Source organism: Vitis riparia, chromosome 3 (genome assembly GCF_004353265.1).
Source record: "Vitis riparia cultivar Riparia Gloire de Montpellier isolate 1030 chromosome 3, EGFV_Vit.rip_1.0, whole genome shotgun sequence".
NCBI lineage: Eukaryota > Viridiplantae > Streptophyta > Magnoliopsida > Vitales > Vitaceae > Vitis > Vitis riparia.
This window is the reverse complement of record NC_048433.1, coordinates 3,367,626-3,383,614: the sequence shown is the minus strand read 5'-3', so window position 1 is coordinate 3,383,614 and position 15,989 is coordinate 3,367,626. Positions and strand designations below refer to the sequence as shown.

The window sequence follows — 15,989 nt, the reverse complement described above, 5'->3', positions numbered from 1 at the left end:
ATATGGAGTTGATGGTTGTGCGGAAAGTCCATGCATTTGAGATATTTGGGGAAGGACTTTTTTTTGGGGGGTTTATGTAATTAGTAGAGATAGTTAGGGCTTTAAGTAGAAAGTTAGATATATGATTCTGACAATTAATGACAAAGGTATAACGATAGTGAAAGTATTAATGTATTATTATTAAAAAAATGAAAATATACTATTTTTAGGACTGACATCTTCCCTAACACCCGCAGAATCTTCAGCTAAAGCATGCAATCCTATGATTGCCGTAGTCCACGCCCCACAACGCGTGTGGAGAGCACTGTCTAGTGGGAGGAGGGCTGTGATTCCACGCTTCTCTGGAGGGTTAGGGTAGCCTAAAGCTTTCTGACATACCCTACAACTACCGGCCAATCAGAGGGCAGCCCTAGGCCCGTTTTTAGGGGGGTCGTCACGATCCACGTCATCAGTCTGACACGTCAAATGGGAGGCACCGGAGAGTGACACGTGTCGGAAAACCATGTGAGCGGAAGCGGAATGGGCCTGGGCCCGTTAGCCCAAAACCCCGTTTTCTTGAGGATCACCTCGTTTTTCAGTCCTCTGGACAAGCCCACGTGGTGGTCATGTCAGTGGGGCCCATCACCCACGGCCTCTGGTTATGGATACATTCGATCTTTCTCTCTATCTCACTCCTATCTTTCTCTCTCTCATTTATTCCGGCGAGAAGGGTCAGAATCCGGTAATTGCTGTCAGACTTCTCCGGTCACTTTTTTCACTTATATATACCCCACCCTCCTTACTCTTTTAGCCTTACACAATTCTTATTATTTTTTTCTCTTCTGCTCCCACACTAACTTCAACGCCGGCGACAAGCGCAAGTTAGTAATAGCCGTGTAAACACACGGTTACATGCTTACATAGGCGCAAGGTAGCAACGCCACCCCTTATGAAGGAGTATATAGCTGCCTAAAGCACCAAATTTGTACTAGGAAAGCACACTGCGTAGGAAGCAAGGGTGGTTAATGATGAACATGGCGTCGCCGGAGATGCTGCACTGCCTAAGTACGTCAGGGAATGTTGCCGGAAACGGTACCGACATGACTGTTTTCGAGAGGCAGAGAGTCCGGATGAAGTGGCAGCAAGAGCAGTTTCAGCAGCAGCAGCAGCAGCAACAGCAGAGCTATTTTGGTGGAAATGAGTTTAGTATGTTTTCCATGGGTGGTCAGGTTGGACAAGCTCAGCAGTTTCATGGGTTGATCAACGGTGACTCAGCGGGCGTCGGGGACTTGTTGGGCCGGGCGGTGAAGGCGGACCCCGGTTTGGAAAATGTGTGGCCGGAGTTTGGGAAATTGACGATGCCCGGAACCGGATTTAATGTGGAGAACGCAGGATTTGAGTCTGCAGGAATACTGAATTGCTCGGGGTTTGAGATGAATCATACTACTTCGAGAACCTCCAGTTGCCCACTAGCGGCGGCGGAGGCTAAAGTTCGGGAGTCTGTTTTGCCAGAGAAGATAGCTTCGGCGGTCGGAAGAGAGAGCTTCAAGAAGAGAAAGGCTGATAAGGTGCAGAGCCCAAAGGTATGCTTCTTCTGTTGTCTAAACCTTTGGAGGGTTTTGATCATTTGGTTTTTCTCTGATACAAGCCCGGAAAGTATAGATTTTTCAGTTCCTTTTTACCTTCTCTTCACTCATTTCTTGTCTCTCAAAATGACTCAATTCTCCCGTCTTGTCCTGTATGGTCTCCACAACTCTGTTTCTGCTCTGTCATTCACTTACATCCATCTAAGGCCCCATTGCCTTTGTTCACTTCACAAATCACTCAACTTGCTCATCAAAAACTGGGTCTGTTCAGGTTGTTGCAGAAGAGGAAACCAAAGATAAGAGGATTAAGGGATATGCAGAGGATGGGGAGTCCAAGATCACTGAGGCAAACAATAACAAAAACAGCACCACCACCACTACAACCACCGCAACCACCACCACCACCAACAACAACAATAGAGAAACATCAGCAGATACTTCAAAGGTTTCAGAAGTTCAAAAACCCGACTACATTCATGTTCGAGCACGGCGAGGCCAGGCCACTGACAGCCACAGCCTGGCTGAAAGAGTAAGTAGCAAGTTCATAAACGATTTTCCGCATGGTTTACCTTCTCTTGAGTAGTTTATCTAACTTATGTTGTGTGTGCCCTGTGTAGGTGAGAAGGGAGAAAATCAGCGAGAGAATGAAATATCTGCAAGATTTAGTTCCGGGATGCAACAAGATCACAGGGAAAGCCGGAATGCTCGATGAAATCATCAATTATGTACAATCTCTTCAACGACAAGTAGAGGTAAAGGGCCACAGACTCATCAATCTTAATACACAAAATATATCTACACATATATCTCCATGTTGCTGAATTCAGTCTAATTATCGAACCACTTTGTAAACAGTTTCTATCCATGAAACTAGCAGCTGTGAATCCCAGACTTGACTTCAACATCGACAACTTCCTAGCAAAAGAGGTGAGGGAGCCTAAAAATCAGTAAATCCATGCAAACATGCTAGTTTTTCATGATTCTCCTGTTTGTTCTAATTTCTAACTGTCATTTGCTTTTATGTCAACAGGTGTTTCCTGCTTGTGCAGCCAATTTTCCAACCATCGGAATGTCATCAGAAATGACTAACCCTTCATATCTTCACTATGATCCAATACAGCAAGTGGCTACATGTGGGGTGGAAATGGGAATAAATCCCGCAGAAATCGCGCTCCGCAGAACCATAAGCGCCCCAGTATCAATCCCTGATACTTTTCTGGACTCCTGCTTCACTGTAAATTTCCCATACTTGGTCTCTCACTAGTGTTGACATTTCTTTTCTCTTTTGGTATCGTCTCTCACATAGACCGCTTGCTTTACAGCAAATCCAGCCCTCTTCAACCTGGGATGCTGATTTACCAAACCTTTACGGCCCAGAATTTCATCAAGGAAGATTAATGTCCTTCCCATCTCAGGCAGCATTTACAGGTAAATACAATGAAAATGTCTTGTCAATGTTCTGATAATAAAGTAACAAATGACGCGAATGGATTAAAATATAGATGATAGAGACCATAAAGAGACCCACAAACGCTCAGCACTGGAGGGCTGGTCCGGTCCTATCTCTGGTTTTTTTTTTAAAAATGAAGAAATTGCTTATAAGGATCTTTCTTTTTACTGTCTTTTTTCCTCCTATATATCTTTTGAATGACCATATATTCCATATACTGTTCTTCCAAAAAGAAAAAGCTACTAAAGGAATTATGCATTAGGACTTGTTCAAGACATCTAACTGTTTACGATTCACAAGTTCAGACAAAATCAACGGTTCTAATGCCTGATCAGAAAGAATAAAATTATAGTGTCATTGGATAATAGGGGGAGATACTCTTCCATTTCTATGACAATTACATTTTCTCTAATCCGTAAACGAACATGTCACCTTGAATTGTTGGATCTAAAGGGGTTAAACTCACTTTTGCAGGTCCCATTGATGCTAGCAATCTAAAGATGGAGATGTGAATCGGAACATTAATCATACGATTTCTTGGATGAGTTTAATCCATATGCCATTTCGCCCTGATTCTTTTTCGATTTTTTTCTCCAAGTACATAAAGTATAATGTATGTATACTGCAGCATACTATAAATAATATCGATACGTATTGACCTCAATTGTTTCTTGTTAGCATCTTATAATAACTACAACATTATGAGACTCGTTCACACCATAGGTACCAAAAAAGTTTGATGGTGATGGAGGAGGGGACCGAGGAATTAGGGTTGAAGGCAAGTTTTAGTGTTGGGTGGGGCAAGGGAGCTAGGTTGAAATGGATGAAGGCAAGGAAAGGTGGTGTCATTCAGCAATCCTTTGCAATTACCCTTTTCTGATATCCTTGCTGGTGCTAGTCATATAACTGTTTCGAGGACTAAACTACCCTTGTAATCAGTTGAAAGACAAAACAATCCAAAGGTACACCAGTGCCACATACTATGATTGGGATTACAAGAATTGCCACAAAAATTAAGTGTTACTGAAGAAGAAATGCAACGTACTAATCCAGTGGCACAACTTGTCCCTGTGTTGGATACACCTAAGAGACAACTACCAGCATTCCAGTGAAGGACACAGAGCATGAGCCCACTGGTGGACCTCTTGGTTCTCTTTTGGTACAGAATAATGCATGTAGATTGAGACCGATGATTAGACAATGAGCCAGAATTTCTTTCTTTTTTCCTTTCTTTTCTTTTTTAGAGCTATCTTCCAGCTGAATCATGAGATAATTCATGCTTCAGACATCCTACGCAAGTCCTGTGTGAATAAGCAAGCAAAAATCATATCAACAACGCGTAAGAAAAAGGTGTCATTGCCCAAAGGTATCTGGGCCCTTCACATCTAAGCTCATGTCAGATGCTGAGAGCTCAGAATCAGTTAAAAGTAGCTTAGGCCTTCTTCACATTAAAGAGTTGTCCCATTTCAAATTCATATCAGTTTTAAACCATAAAACAAACTCATAGTATGATAATATCACCCATCAACTAAGCGGAAAGCTACTTTCCACGTGCCCGATTTACGTACATAAATCAGCGTCTTATCATTATTAATCACAACTATGATAGTTATCGTTAAGGAGGTTTACAGTTGTATCAGTTGGCAAGAAAACTTTGTTCACAATTGGAAGAGTAAAGTATTCATTTTGGAGCTTATGAAATGAATAGAGAGGTGAAGGAGAACTCTTAGGAAAGGAAGAGTATCCTTTTGTAAAGTTCTTTAATGCTTGACATTGTCTTAAAGATGAAACTAAAGTTTTCCAAAGTCTTTTAATATTTGAATATAGCCGTTATTAACGACTAAAAGCTTTGTATCCTTTGTCCTCATCTATGATGTTCTGGTTCTCAAATGGTCACAATTCACTGAACTACAACAGCCCTACTAGGATAAAGCAAAAATATAAAGGGTCAGTCCAAAAGTCATTCTACACAAGAATGTCACAGGGGGTAGAAAAGGAGCATCAACCAAGGATTAATCCTCTCCCTGTTTTGTTTCAAATGGACCTTAATATTTCTAAAATTCTTTCCCTTCCCTATTTTGTTTTGTGTATAAGAATTTGAACCTTTTTAGTGGTCTTGGGTAGGATTGAACCCTGTTTGTTAGGGTAGAAAGTTTGGAATAACTTTATTAGCAACATATAACATTCAGGTCACAGCATAAAGAAACACAATGAAAAGGGTAATTTGGATAAAGAATCTGTTTTTTTTTTTTCTTTGATAGGCAAACAGAGAATATATTAAACAGCATCTAATAAAAAAGGACGCATTCTATGCATACAGGCGGTATACAAAAGGCACCAATTTGGATAGACATCTCCAACAATGAGAAGTTCTAATTCTTCTATATTTCTAACATACTTGATCCTCTCATTCAAGATTTAAAACTTAAGAAAGGAGCTTTTCAGTGTTGGGTTGCCGCTGCAGAGGGCAGGGCCCAGCAGACGTTGCCTGCACCTTAACTGCATCTTCTTGTCCCTTGGATTGTAGGAAGCTGAGCTTTCCTTCGTTTTCAAGCTATTCATAATAGTGAGAAGGGTGGGGCCAGACCAATCCATAGGCAAGATCTCTTTGATTCTCTTTGCTTCATGGATGGAGAGAGATGATTTTGCCTTTTCTCTTTCCTGGGCCCACTTAAGCTAGTGTGATATTTTCCCTTGTTAAAGAGGTTACCACTCTTCTCACTTTTCACACAACGCAGTTCCAAAGAATAAATGCTAAAACTCACAAACACAGATTCTCTCAGCCATGTGCAGATATGAGTACAACTTTCAAGGGCCAATACTTGTTAGGAGAAATGTTATGTCTGCTCCCAAGTTTTATCCTTTTCTTGGCATGAGAATCCTAAAAACTTCCTTAACATGATCCTAAAAAATAGATGGTTGTTTGGTTAATAAGAAGAAACCAAACAAGGCTGGCACAAGAAGTCGGTTCGTTCAACCTCATGCCAATTTTTGAGCAGAAGGCCCATAGTAGGATAGTCCTCAAATTTGTCATTGCTGGGACCAACTCGACTACAATTTTGTTGGGCAATACAAGGCCAGGCCATTCCCAGCAGAGTCCCCAGTCTAGATCAACAGGACCCCTGCCTGTTTCTAAAAATAACCTGGAATCCCAGGCTCATCCACATCCTATATAAAATGAAGAACCAGACTAGCGAGGATGATAGGGCTGGATTGTGACCCACCTTATGTTAGAAATTTCTTTTCCATACTCCTACTGAGCAGCAGAAGATTAAAGACATGATGTTACTGCTAATGGGCTATTTTAAGTGGAATTAGGCTAAGTGGCAGTTAGATCCATGAGGCGTACAAGTGATAAATCCTAAAGCCTGAGCCAAACTTTGGTAATGAAAGCTGATTATAGGTCAACAGTTTCCACTATCAGCTAAATTGGCATAAAGGGTTGGCATTAGCAGGATCGTTTCTTTCTCCGAATCATAAACGGAAGTAAAATAATCAGGGTTTATAATTTATATTGCAGCTTATTGTATCAAAAAAAGGAGTAATAATACAATGATAATAAGTCACCTTAAAGAGGTGACTTTAGAATTGGAATGATTGGGACAGAAAATATATAGAAAGTGAAATTAATAAAGTCTGAATACTGGAGTTTTTCTTTTTTTTTTTTGTTTTTGGGAATAAAGGATATCCAGCCCATTCGCATCAAGATCAGTAGCACTGCAGCTGCAGCTTAATACTTTCTTGCACTTGCCCATGCTTCATGTCAAAGGCCGCTAATCAACATTTCTTAAGCCTTTAACTAAGACATATATGCACAATGGTCAAGCACTAAATTCCACTGAAGATTCTTTTCATAACATATCGGCTGAATAAGCAGGCAGTGGAGGCACACAACCTCGACAGAATGTAGATATTAGAATAACTAATTTGGATTATATATAGCTATAAAATTTTCAAATAAAATTTGTAATGAGATTATAGTTAAAATTTAATACCATAATGTTACAAATTTGAACAAGCTATCAGTTCTATTAATAACTTCAATAAATATAAATACACTCAAATGGCATTATGGTTTCCATGCAAGGGATGGAATCTATATGGGTGGGCAAATAAATTGTTCTATCCCATCACAGTTTCTAGCTTCATTGGCCATCCGAGCATTTTGTTTGAGACATCATTTCATTTGGTTCTTCCAGATTTTGCAATGGCTAGGCTTCACACACCCTCTGTTGAACTCTTTTAATAAGAATTGCCTTCCACAATTTAATGATTATTTTTCCAGGAAAGTTGAAATCCTGAACCTAGAATGCAAAGATGCAAATCAAATTGGGAAGATAAGCAAGTGCAATATTTTTTTTTTCTCCAAAGCTTGATCTGATCCTTCCACAGGACAGGAACTGAAGAAGAATGCTCTTCAAGCTCTGGAAGTTTGGGAAAGTAATAAGAAGCAGCAATTGTAGTGGCCTAGTCCTAACAAAACTTGAGATGGTTGGAAGTCAGCTGAATGCAGGCCAGCTAAATCATTTGAAAGCAAATTGCTCAAATTTGTATATTCGTCGTCTTATGAATTTGAGAAGGCCAAAGTTTTCTCATGCAGATAAGAATAGCCATCTAATATGTACACCTAAAAATTCCACAGAACCATACATCAAACCCATCATCCTAGATTCATTTACAGTATTCCAGCTAATACAAAGATATCAGTTAACAATACCATATTCAGTGCAATTCACATAGAATATCAAAAGAAAAACATATCTTCCATGCATTTCAGATTACATAAATGACAAAACCAACTTTGTCTTCTGCCCAAGCTCTACTATGATTCACTAGCATAACTCTTCAGGACTTACAGTTTCTTATCTGTCCATGGTTCCACCAGTTCAATGTTCCTCTCAAGCTTCTCCTAAAATCCAAAACAATAACTTACATGTAAAATTCCTTAAAAATTTAAACTCACTATAAGAAATTCAAGGGTTCAATAAATTTAAAATAATACCAATCCCAGGAACAATTATAACAGGCGCTGCTGTACAGTTGTGGAATACATGCTCGCTCACACTTCCCTGCAGCACACTGTACAAAAACCCCACAATAAGATATGTTTTTGAGCGCACACACAGAGTGAAGGGAGAGAGAGAGAGAGAGAAAACCTTTGAAGTAAACTTCGGCCTCTGGTACCCATCACCACAGCTACTGGCAGTATCCTTTCTGCTTCTTTGCAAATTGCCTTACCTGCATCCCCTTCTACGATCCTAGCCACAGTCCTCACCTGCTTCCATGTAGATCATACAAAATCCTTGATAAAAATATTCACATACCAACACAGTATTATTGTAAATTCTTGGCTCATAGTTGACGTGGGATTTTGTTCGTACAAGCAGTCCTGTTGGATTTTTCGTCTTTTGAAATGGTTTGGTTTAGGTTTATCTAATTTGATCAAGGCTCACATTTAACCAAACTTTAAAGGAAGCATATGATCAATTTGGGTAACAGGAAACAGGGATCAGGGAGGCAGAGTATGTTTATGACAGGTGCTCAGAAGTGCATATGAAGTGTTGAATTCAGAACACATTATCCAAACTGAGAATTAACAAATGATTGATTGCATGTAAATAATTTAACCATGGAGAATAACCACAGGCAATTGTTAAATTGGAGTACAGGTAATGAACTGGGATACTAATTTACAGAGGATTCACTTGTACGTAAACAAATTCGTTCATGAGATACAAAAATTTGATATTGTTAAATCCTATGCACTGAAACTTGAGTGCAGAATTGCATGACATCTAAATGCTGAATAAAATCATTATGTTGGGACCAAGACAGTGCCACTTGACAAAAGGGTTGAAAAAATTGGGCAACCAGAATTGAATTACTTGAGCCAAGGAAGGCATTATCACCAACCGCATGTCTTGAGAAGATGATAATGAAAACCCCAAGATCCAGAACAATCTATTTCAAATTTTTAAAAAGGAATTGCCACCATATAACCCACTAACATATGGAAGCACAAAACAATCTAATCATCCTAATCTCCTCATCATGTAGATAACCTTGGAATTTAATTTACATAATCTTACTTTGAGTTGGAGAATGTGACAGAAAAGGCTATATTCTTTTTTATTTCATCCCTTAGCTCAAACTTCTGTGATATGCAGAGTAGGTATATGCATGTACCGACTCTCAAACAAGGGAATTGGTATGGAAAGTAATATACAAATTGAAACTCCTAATTTCTGCCATTAAAAAAGTGGGATAAAGAAAAGAGATTTCGTCACTTTGCTTATTCTTCCGATCACAATTTTGAAGAAATAGCTACTCACCATGGCAACTTCATAAGCCTCTATCGCAAGCTTCTCCATTAGTGCTCGACTTGACTCGTAAACAACCTCATTCGACACGCCTGAAATAAAACCTAGAAAAATTAGGGAAAAAATGGGGGAAAAAATTCCAAACGAAGATGAAGATGAAAAGAGACATACTGGATACGGCGTTAACGAGGTGAATGGTATCAGCGAGTCTGCAGAGGTGGATAAGAGTCCAATCAAAGGCTAGCTTGCTGTTGGGACCATGATCGACGGCCACAATGATGTCACGGCCTCTCCTCCTCTCGCCAGTCTCTCTCCCGAGTTCCGGCGGGGGCACCACCGGAATCAGCGACGGCAGCTTCACTTCTCTCCATCCGTACTCTTCTACGTCTTCCTTCACCGGTTCCATCTCTCCCTCTCCCTGTCTGTCTTGCTGGTAGTCGCGACACCTGGTTTTGTTATTGGGCAGCCGCCCCTGAATTTCCGTGTGGCCGTTGAATATGGTGGAAATGTCAATGATCCGCGTATCTTGAAAACCTTTTCCGGAAAATTCAATTACTTCGGTAAGCGAAATCTCATTTTGATAACGGTAAAAATTTAATTAGCTTTTTCATTTCTAAAAGCAAAAAAGAACATAGAGGCGGAATAATTAAAATTTTTAAATAGTAAAATACAACGTAAACAGTTTCCATTAATTGTTTCCGCAAATAGTGAATACATTTTATTTGTAGTAATTATAATATTTTTATTCTCTCTCCAAAATTTTGCAATCCGATTTATCTTATTGGTAAATTTGAGGCTTGTTTGATAAAAAAAGGCTCAACTTAGTAAATACTAAAGAATTTTTCTAATTATCCAATAATTACTTAGGGATAATAATGAGATGATTTTTTTTTTCACCTACATTACCCTTAATGAGAAGAGTTTAGGATATAGATAAAAGAAATTTATCACTAATTCGAGAAATCTTTAAAAACCTAAATAGATTGTAGTATGACTTTGTCCCACCCATCTTATCCTAATTATACATAATTTTAAATTAAAAAGGTTAGTTGATTTTTTTTATTTTTCAACTTTTTTTTAACATAAATAAATATTATTTTTCACAAAAATAAATTATAAAACATTTTAAATATTTTTTATTTAAAAATCATATTTATTTTTAATAAAATTTAAATTTTAAAAACAAAAAAAAAAGAAAAAGAAAAAAAATGGAATGGGATGGGTATAAGAATTTCTTATACCGGTGTGTTTTAAATTTTTTAATAGAGATGAAAATATGTACTAACGTTCAAGCTTTGAAAATGTGTCGGGTGTTACATTAATTTTAAAACAAAAAATGTATATTTTTTAAATTTCGTTAGGTATTTTTATTTGACTCAAAGAACTAATAATACATTTGATGATTATTTTAAAAATTGATTATAATCTTTCTAATACAGTAATACTTAATAATACTTTGAATCACTTCCAAAAATTATTATCAAACAAAATTTTAAATAAATAAAAATGATAAGAACAATAATTTACGATGTAAAATAAAATTCAGTTAAAATTATATTTTTAAATTATTTAATTTCCGTAAAGAAAAAGTAAATAAAATTTAAAACACAAATAAAAATAATTTATTAATATTTTATCTCTTTTTTTTTTCACTCTTGCTAGCCTACTCCTTTTCCTCAAATTTTCCTTTTACCAAACATGGCGCTCTCTAACAAACAAGTTTAAGACTATATTTACCGTGCATTTTCTAATGTGTAGAAGTGGTTTTTTCTTCTTTTTTTTTTTTTGTTTCAAATTAAGTGTTAGTTTGGATAATTTTTTATTTGTAATATACAATTACTTTATGTTTTGTAAAAATTCTAAAATTTTATATAAAAATTATTACCATTTTCCAATTTTAAAAATAGAAAATCAAAAGCATATTTCTTAGATAGGGGGAAAATGTAAAAAATAAAAAGAAAAAAAATATATATATATACATATATTTAAAATTAATAAATTATTTATATATATATTATTTTAAATACATTTTATTTATATTAATTTTTAATATAAAAATAAAATAATTTAGAAATGCATAAAATTTTCATTAATTTTTATTACAGTCGGTTTTTTATATTTTTATTACTACAGTAAAATAAAACATTCTGGTCTAAAATAGATAATTTTAAGGTAAATAAAAAAAAGATTAATTTTACAAATTAGAGATGATTTGACCCTTTTAATTAAATAGTTCCTTCTTCCATCCTCAAGCAAAGCACACAAAAATAATTTAATTGCATTCCCACGTCAATTCAAGAGAAATATAAACAGGGGAAAAAAATAAAAATAAAAATTCATAAGCTATTTTATTCAATCTTGGAACTTATTATTTTATTCATTTTATATAAAAATATAATAATTAAAAAAGCCTAAAATTTCAAGTACATTTAATTTAATTTTATATTTTTTTTATGATAAATTAACCGAAATAATTTTTAAATTATTTTATTGTTCTCCTCTTCCTGGACCACACGTAGCAGCATTAGAAACGCCCAGAAGAAAAACCAAAAAGCATTTTGGCCTCCGGCGTAAATGGATCCAACAGCATGAAAGGTAATAATAAAAGTAACAAATAAATAAATGAATAATGAAAGAGGAAAAGAAAAGAGAAGAAAGAGGAAGGTGCTCAGAATGTATTGAATGGATAAGAAAGTATCCTCAATGAATTTTCAGATTAACGAGATCTTTTAACCTTCATCACAGCACCTCCTCTTTCTATGCATATCCATGGAACAGAGACAGACAAATTAGGGTTTGCTTTTCTCGCTGGAGGCTGAGGAGACTAAAGGAAAGGGAAAAGAAAAAGAGGAAAAGAATCAGCTGATTTAGGGTTTTAGGCTCGCGTCTGGATTATTTATAGGGAAATGAGAGTGGACTTGGGCCGGATCTCGGAACATTTCATATTTGGGCTTTTAGTTCTCTTCATTTGACTATTTGGGCTAGGCAACGGGCCCAAATTTTGAGTGGAGCAGAAAAATTGAATTCCCATGTCTGCTCTCCTACTACTATAAACAAATGAATTATGTTTTTACATAAATTTATATATCAATTTATCTTTGAATTTTAAATATGTTTTTAAAACTAAAAATTAAAATAAATTATATATTTAATTCTACTTTTTTTTCTAACTTGAACTCACATCAAATTGGGCCTCAAAGCAAAATCCCAAGGGCTTGTTTGGGATCATTTTTATTTTTCACTTTAGATGAGAGTAAAGTAAAAATTAAATTAATAATTTTAAAAAATAAATTTTATATTATAAATGTTTTATTAAACATAAAATGACTTTTTCCATGATTCCTTGCATCAATTTTTTTTTTTCTAAGTTATAAACTTCTTTAGTAAAAAAAAAAAAAAATTAAAAATACTTTTTAATAGCTTGTCTAAGCATCACATTTTAAGACACTCTAATTCGTGAATCCCGGAGACTTCTCTGGTGGTAAACTCAAAATTGCTGGTCTACTCACAGTTTGGTGGCAGTGGTTGTTGGTTGTTACAGGTTTGGAAAAACACAAACCCTGAAAGCATTTTTCAAAAACAGTTTTGATTCTTGTTCCCCAAGCACCACTCTCTGGCACCTGCTTCTTCATACAGCAACATCCCTTTTCTCCCCCCTTCATTCATGCAGATACATGTAGCCATCTCTCTACTTTAACTGTAAGCAACCCACCAATTCAGCCATCTATCCATTGACTTTCCTCAGGCTTTCCGTTATAATAAGGCCTAGCCCACCAAGTCATGCATTCACCTTCATTTTTTTTCTTTTTTTCATCAAAAGCCAGTAGTTTAATTTAATCCCATTTTTATTAATTCTCTGCACTCCCTCCAAGACAGAAAATTTCGACTTCTGCACATGGGTTTTGCTGCTGCGGCAATGAAGATGGTTCATCGTGGTTATATTGTTGTCCTTTTGGTTGAACTGCTTGTTTTCTGTTCTTTCATGGCTTCCTCCGCCACAAGCTCGAATGACATGTCTACAGCCATTCTCATAAGGGTTGACCAGTCCGGAAATGGAGATTATGGCAAGATTCAAGATGCCATTGATGCTGTTCCATCTAATAACTCACAGCTTTATTTCATCTTGGTCAAGCCAGGAACATACAGGTTGGTTTGCAGCTGTTCAAATAAAAATCAGGTTATATACCCTTTTAAGAATTCGGTTTCTGATATCTGATGCGAATCTCTCTCTCTCTCTTGTTTGTTTGTTTTTAATCAAATGGTTGAGCAGAGAAAAGATTGTTGTGCCTGCTGACAAGCCCTTCATAACATTGAGTGGCACACAGGCCTCTACTACCATAATAACATGGGGTGATGGAGGGGAGATATTTGAATCTCCAACACTCTCCATATTGGCTTCTGATTTTGTTGGAAGATATCTCACAATTCAGGTATTTGTTCTGATCATTTCAGTGTTTGAGTTCTTTCCCATGTTCTATACCGAATTTCCCAGAAATCACATGTTCTGTAGGTTAATTATTAGTCACATCCCTTGATTTTTCTGTAAATGAACTGAAGTCCTATGAGGTTTTTCCATGAAAACTGAATCAGCCCATTGTTTTCAGATAGGATTTGAAATGAGTTCTTTCTGCTAAATGACCTTGCAGGTGGGAAACTGCCCAAAAAAAAATGTGTAACAGTTGTTGGCCTTCACAAACAGTTATTTAGATCCAAACTCTTACTGAAATTTGCAATTTATATGATGATTGTTTACAGAATACATTTGGGACAAGCGGCAAAGCTGTTGCAGTAAGGCTATCGGGCGACAGAGCTGCATTCTACAACTGCAGGATCCTGTCTTATCAGGACACTCTCCTGGATGATGCTGGAAGACATTACTACAGAAACTGCTACATTGAAGGAGCCACTGATTTCATCTGTGGAAGTGCTGCTTCTCTCTTTGAAGTAAGTTTAATTTCTACTAGGTTTCAGGGGAAAGAAGTCTGAGTTGATATGCTTTGTTTCAGAATTTTCACCCAGTTGGGATGATGTTCTTGCAGAAGTGTCACCTGCATTCACTCTCTGAAGGAAATGGAGCCATCACTGCCCAACAAAGAGGATCTACTTCAGAGAACACTGGCTTTACCTTCTTGGGCTGCAAGATCACAGGCATTGGAACTCCTTACCTTGGAAGGCCATGGGGTCCTTACTCTAGGGTGGTGTTTGCTCTATCCTTCATGTCCAGTGTGGTACAGCCACAGGGATGGGATGACTGGGGAGACTCCAACAAGCAAAGGTATATATGTCATATGCCCTCCCGACCCAACCGTGTAAATATAGTCCGAATCAATGGACCCACGGCTTTAAAAAATGTACTTTTTTTTCTCTATCTAATTTAGGATATCACAGTCATCTCTACAAACACACAACATCCTTGTTGTATTTTATGAAATTGTAGAGTCAAACAAAAACACTTATTACATAATCAAACAAACAAACTCCCGTACCAAGGAAATCAACTTTGATACTATTTATAATATTCCACTCCCAATTATGTAAATATTGTCAATTTTGGACTCAATATGCTCTCACAACTTAAAAAAATTCTACATGGGTAAAGGAGTCTATATATACATACTATGATATCACACTTAATTCTTTCAAAATTGAAATTTCCTTCTCTAAGTTTGTCGATTATTGATTTTTTGATGGTGTATTTTGCTGTGCTTTTGGTTTTACAGCACAGTATACTATGGCGAATACAAGTGTTATGGTCCTGGTGCCAATAGAACGGAAAGAGTTGAATGGTCGCGGAGCCTATCAAGCGATGAAGCCGTACCCTTCCTGACGAAGGAGATGATAGGAGGGCAGGGCTGGCTTAGACCTGCACCAACCCACTTCATGAGAGGCTCTAGTGTTATCACCATGAATACTGATGGAAAAAACTAGAACAACACAGGATTTGTCAACTGATTGTTTGATTAATTTGGACTTCAGAATCTAACGAATTGTCTCTGTAATTGATAAACTATTCTTTGTAATTCAATAGAAAATTTTATTTGGTTGTACATGTTGATCTTCTTCACTTAATAATAAAAGGGCAATATGAGATCTCTTGTTCTGATAAAGTAGATAAAAGACAAGTGACATCAATGAGGTACAGTGTGAATAAGATTTATGATTATGTGCATACTTTTGTATGAAAGAACAACATCTGCCTGCAGTATTATGTTGGCCCACATGCTGTACACATCTTATTTTTTACCTGCGTAACAGAGGCTAAGATGAAGTAGATGGTGGAGGATACATATGCCCATTCATTGAATAATGGGTGAATTCAGTTCATTACCCAGAAGAAATCAAGATTAACCTTCTACCGCCCTGTTTGTATGATTTCAGATGCCTTCCGATGGAGGTTGAGCAAAATGGTAAAATCTCTTTAGCAATACCATAATCAAGAATAAAAACCGTAACAATCCACTCCCTTCCCTGTAGATATTGTTCATTGTGAGTTTGATGAATCTTCTCATGGCTTTAAAAGTGACCCACACCCTATATGGACGGCGAGACCAAACAAACTCTCACACTAGGGTCCGGATCAACTCTCCCTTCTGTATAGATATTATCCTTATTGGACTCAATAGATCTTTATAGCTTTCAATGCATCTACATGGT

General features: G+C 36.8%; 3 protein-coding genes and 1 non-coding gene across 4 annotated transcripts; 2 read left to right on the top strand and 2 right to left on the bottom strand.

The window, feature by feature from the left end:
• The first annotated feature begins 682 nt into the window (after positions 1 to 682).
• Positions 683 to 3,730, top strand: LOC117911184 (transcription factor bHLH63-like). The gene is made up of 7 exons (XM_034825435.1): positions 683 to 1,562; positions 1,837 to 2,094; positions 2,183 to 2,317; positions 2,421 to 2,492; positions 2,596 to 2,799; positions 2,888 to 2,993; positions 3,490 to 3,730. Exons 1-7 carry the CDS (start codon positions 1,005 to 1,007, stop codon positions 3,525 to 3,527), a joined length of 1,371 nt encoding a protein of 456 aa, XP_034681326.1. The 5' UTR covers positions 683 to 1,004; the 3' UTR covers positions 3,528 to 3,730.
• A 3,905-nt stretch (positions 3,731 to 7,635) lies between these two features.
• Positions 7,636 to 9,826, bottom strand: LOC117911185. Its single transcript, XM_034825436.1, has 5 exons — positions 9,507 to 9,826; positions 9,348 to 9,427; positions 8,172 to 8,290; positions 8,018 to 8,094; positions 7,636 to 7,924 (listed from the first exon to the last, which is right to left on the bottom strand). The coding sequence occupies exons 1-5, from the start codon at positions 9,739 to 9,741 to the stop codon at positions 7,914 to 7,916; spliced, it is 522 nt and encodes a 173-aa protein (XP_034681327.1). The 5' UTR covers positions 9,742 to 9,826; the 3' UTR covers positions 7,636 to 7,913.
• Positions 9,827 to 12,001: 2,175 nt separating this feature from the next.
• On the bottom strand, positions 12,002 to 12,082 carry LOC117911930. Its single transcript, XR_004650951.1, has one exon. It is a non-coding gene; the product is annotated as a small nucleolar RNA U30 (small nucleolar RNA).
• Positions 12,083 to 13,262: 1,180 nt separating this feature from the next.
• Positions 13,263 to 15,408, top strand: LOC117911853 (putative pectinesterase 11). Its single transcript, XM_034826275.1, has 5 exons — positions 13,263 to 13,481; positions 13,606 to 13,765; positions 14,091 to 14,279; positions 14,375 to 14,610; positions 15,056 to 15,408. Exons 1-5 carry the CDS (start codon positions 13,318 to 13,320, stop codon positions 15,261 to 15,263), a joined length of 957 nt encoding a protein of 318 aa, XP_034682166.1. The 5' UTR covers positions 13,263 to 13,317; the 3' UTR covers positions 15,264 to 15,408.
• Positions 15,409 to 15,989: the final 581 nt, after the last annotated feature.